Genomic DNA, 3,725 nt, shown 5'->3' on the forward strand with positions numbered 1-3,725 from the left:
CATAATCCACTCGTCAGAGTGAGATTTTGACGATGTGCCGATCAATACGAACTCTGACTCGTCATCTTCATGTTTGGCGACAAAGGCGTCTGAAGTCGACTTTGAAACGACCTTCCCATTTTCTTTCTTTTTCAGCTTTGGACAATCCTTCTTCCAGTGCCCAGTTTCATGACAAAAGGCACATTCATCCTTCGCAAGTCTGCCTTTTGAGCGAGATCTACCCTTCTTCTTCTTTCCAGGCTTATGAGTCTGTTCACGACCTCGAGCAGCATAGGCCTCCCCTGCTGAAGTTGAACTGTTTTCCTTCTGATCCTTTTTCCGGATCTCCCGATTGTACAAAGCTGCACATACTTCATCGAAACGGATCTGCTCCTTTCCATGAAGTATCATAGTGATAAGGTTCTCGTATTCTTCGGGTAGAGAGTTCAGGAGGAGAAGAGCCTTATCCTCATCCTTGACCATTTCATCAAGGTTTTCCAACTCCGTCACCAGCTTGTTGAACTCCGATATGTGGTTGTACATCGTAGTGCCCGATTGGTACTGCAGGCGGAACAACTTCTTCTTCAAGTACAACCGGTTCTGGCAACTCTTCGTCAGGAACTGCTTCTCCAACTCTCTCCAAAGTTTGCTTGCAGATGTCTCCTTCATATAAGGGAGTTTTAGCTCCCTTGTTAAACACGAACGGATTACTACGCAAGCATTGCGGTTCATCCATACCCACTCGGTATCCTCCAGGTGTGTCGGCTTCTGCGAATCAAGAGCAACGAGAAGCTCTTGCTGATAAAGCGCATCCATCATCGCTCCTTGCCACAAGCTGAAATTATTGGTCCCGTTGAACTTCTCCACCTCGATCTTTGCATTCGTCACCACCGTCCTTCCCGATGACGCCGAGGATCGGACGATCGACGACGATGATGAAAACTTCTTCTTCTACACTCCTTCTTCTCTTCTGAATGTTTTTGTTAGTGATTTGTGATACTTGAGAACATAACTTGCATGGCTATTTATAGGAGAAGTCACAGACGGATTTGTGGCGGAAGACAAAAGCCACCAAACCATTCACGTTGAATGGTGTTTGATTTTTTCAAATAAAAAATCAACCAATTGCCTTTGTCTGCCATCATCACCAATTTCCTTTGTTTGCCACCAACACCATAATTGAAGCCACCATTCACAACCTCTTTTGCTGCTTCCGGCGAAGACACGACTACTGTTGTTACTGTCCCAAGCTTCATGACTCATCACGGGTCCATAAGTTTTGGAGAGTTCGGCCAGTGAACGGTGAGGGTTTTTCCCAAATTGGAGAATGTTTCCGATGATGGGCAACGGCGGAGGACCCGGAGGCAGTACGGTGGAGCTCCGTCGGGATTTGGTGGTGGTGATTAGGACAAAGAGACATGACAACAGAAAGCAGACGAGGAGAAACAATGCTGTTGCTGAGATGTCCATCTCAAGGCTTTTTAAAGTTCTAAACTCTCCTTTGCATAGATACATATATATACAGGGTGAGTTACGAGAATTTGATAAGCAAATACACGTGACTCGGATATATCATTTACATATATTCAACCTTAACCTAGGTTTAAAAAGATATATTTCGAGAACAATATCTATTTTATTTTTTTCCAAAGAAATACTACCGCGAATTCTAATAGGATGGTAATTAAGAAGAAGAGAAAAGTTAATTCTTTCGCGAGTTCTTTTCTATTAGAGTATTATGGAAATTGGCAAAAACGTAATTTTCTATTGTTCTTATCCTTTGGTGCATAAACCAACAACCATATATTAAAAACGTCTTCAATGCCAACTTTATTACAGGTTGGAGATATTTGCATTTTATTCAAAGGATGAATTAATTTTCAACATGTTACAGCTAACGGTTTTTTTCGTGTTTGTGGGGAATACACCATCACGGCATGTTTCCCAGATGTTATTAGCATTGCATTGACTTTAATAGAACAAGAAGAAGGTTTAATATTAATATATAATTAATTTTTATATTTTTCTTTTACAGAAGCTATTAATTAGGCCCATGGTTTTCTTCGTTTACAAATTCTAGAAACAGAACCCTAGAGGAAGGAAGTTGTATCGACAGACTTTTTTTTAACATGGCTTGGGTTCCAACTTCTTTCACATAACCTAAACATTATTCATACCATCGAACATACAGATGAAGTATTACGAAGATTTACGAATCAAATCTCCGCAGAAGAAGTTGGTCCGACACGTTTCATGACGGGAACGGCATAGAGGGGCTGGGCCTTGTGCAGTGTAACACCGAAGGCCTCTTCCATGTCCAGTTCTTCCGGGACGGCGCCGTTTTGGAGTTTCCAGTCAAAGGAATGTAGAAGTGAAACAAGCATCATAGGCACTGTCTTAAAAGCCATTGGCATTCCAGGACATATCCTTCGTCCGGCTCCGAACGGTATCAGCTCAAAATCTTTGCCCTTCACGTCTATTTCACTTCCCAAGAACCTCTCCGGCTCGAACTGCGTCGGGTTTTCCCACACGCTCGAGTCTCGTCCTATAGTCCACACGTTAACCAGAACCTGTTTCCATTATTCAAAAAATATATTTTTTATTTTGTTTACCAATGTTTCGTCCATAGAAAACAACAACAACATAAGCTCAAAGAGTATCTCAACAGTTTGACACTTAAATCAATATACGATCAATTAGAGATAATACCTGCGCGTTCTTAGGTACGAAAAATTCAAAAATACGTGCATCTGACTGTGCTTTGCGCGGGATTAGGAATGGAACCGGTGGGTGCAAACGGAGAGTCTCTTTCACCACTGCTTGCAAGTATGGGAGTTTCTGGATATCGGAATCGTCAAAAACAACGTTCTCACCGATTACCCGACCAATCTCTGTCTGGACTTTCGTCATTTTAGTCGGATTGCGCAGTAACTCGGCCATTGCCCATTCCACTGTGCTGGATTTCGTGTCGGTCCCCGCTCCAAACAAATCCTGATTGAAAATGTAAAGCAACTTATATCACAAAGAGACCAAACACACCACATTTAGAGTTCAGATGTATACTCACCAGAAGCAGAGATTTGATAACATTCATGTTTAGTTCTGATTCGTCATCTTGGTTGAGGTCGAGAAGGGAATCCAGCAGATCTGTTCTCGAACCATCTCTGGGCTCAGTCCGGTTTAACCTCTCTCTGAACCTATCATCGATTAACCCTTGGAAAACCTTTAACAGCCTGTCCGTGCAAACCTTGAATTCTTTGCGAGAACCTTGTAGATCAAGAAACCCTAGAAATGGAAAAAAGTTGGCGATATCGGGTTTCCCAGCGGATTTCGTGACACGAACCACGAGATCATGGTAGTCATGAGATTCTTTCGAGTCGTAGCGTGCGAAATCGGCTGAAAACAGAGCATTCGAGACGATATTGAGGGACGTGACGAAAGATGCACGAGCAATATCAACAGCTTCTCCTCTCTCGCAGCTTTCATACAGGAAGCTCATTAGTTCCTTCACCTTTTTCATCCGTACGGTCTTGGTCGCTTCAAGACGTTGTGGAGAAAACAATTGACTGGCTGATATTTTCCTCAGTTGCCTGCAACATTATACAGACAACGATCCATTGGAGACATCTCACTACAGTGACAAAAAAAAGCCAGAGACAAAGAATGGAATATGACCTCCAAAGAGCTGACGGAGGCATCCAGACAACGGAAACATCATGGTAGCCAATGGCTCCTGCGGGGGTGGG

At 42.9% G+C, this 3,725-nt stretch overlaps 1 protein-coding gene across 1 annotated transcript in view; it reads right to left on the minus strand.

Annotated features, from left to right (window-relative positions):
* Window positions 1–2,024: 2,024 nt before the first annotated feature.
* Window positions 2,025–3,725, minus strand: part of LOC104801998 (cytochrome P450 76C4-like) — a 2,509-nt gene continuing 808 nt past the window's right edge. Inside the window, exons 2-5 of the mRNA XM_010525398.1 lie at window positions 3,655–3,712; window positions 3,047–3,569; window positions 2,689–2,970; window positions 2,025–2,549 (exon numbers count right to left, since the gene is read on the minus strand). Of these exons, the coding sequence (XP_010523700.1) occupies window positions 2,196–2,549; window positions 2,689–2,970; window positions 3,047–3,569; window positions 3,655–3,712 (1,217 nt within the window). The 3' untranslated portion in view covers window positions 2,025–2,195. The remainder of the gene's footprint in view (window positions 2,550–2,688; window positions 2,971–3,046; window positions 3,570–3,654; window positions 3,713–3,725) is intronic.

Source organism: Tarenaya hassleriana, unplaced genomic scaffold (assembly GCF_000463585.1).
Source record: "Tarenaya hassleriana unplaced genomic scaffold, ASM46358v1 Cleome8, whole genome shotgun sequence".
Lineage (NCBI taxonomy): Eukaryota > Viridiplantae > Streptophyta > Magnoliopsida > Brassicales > Cleomaceae > Tarenaya > Tarenaya hassleriana.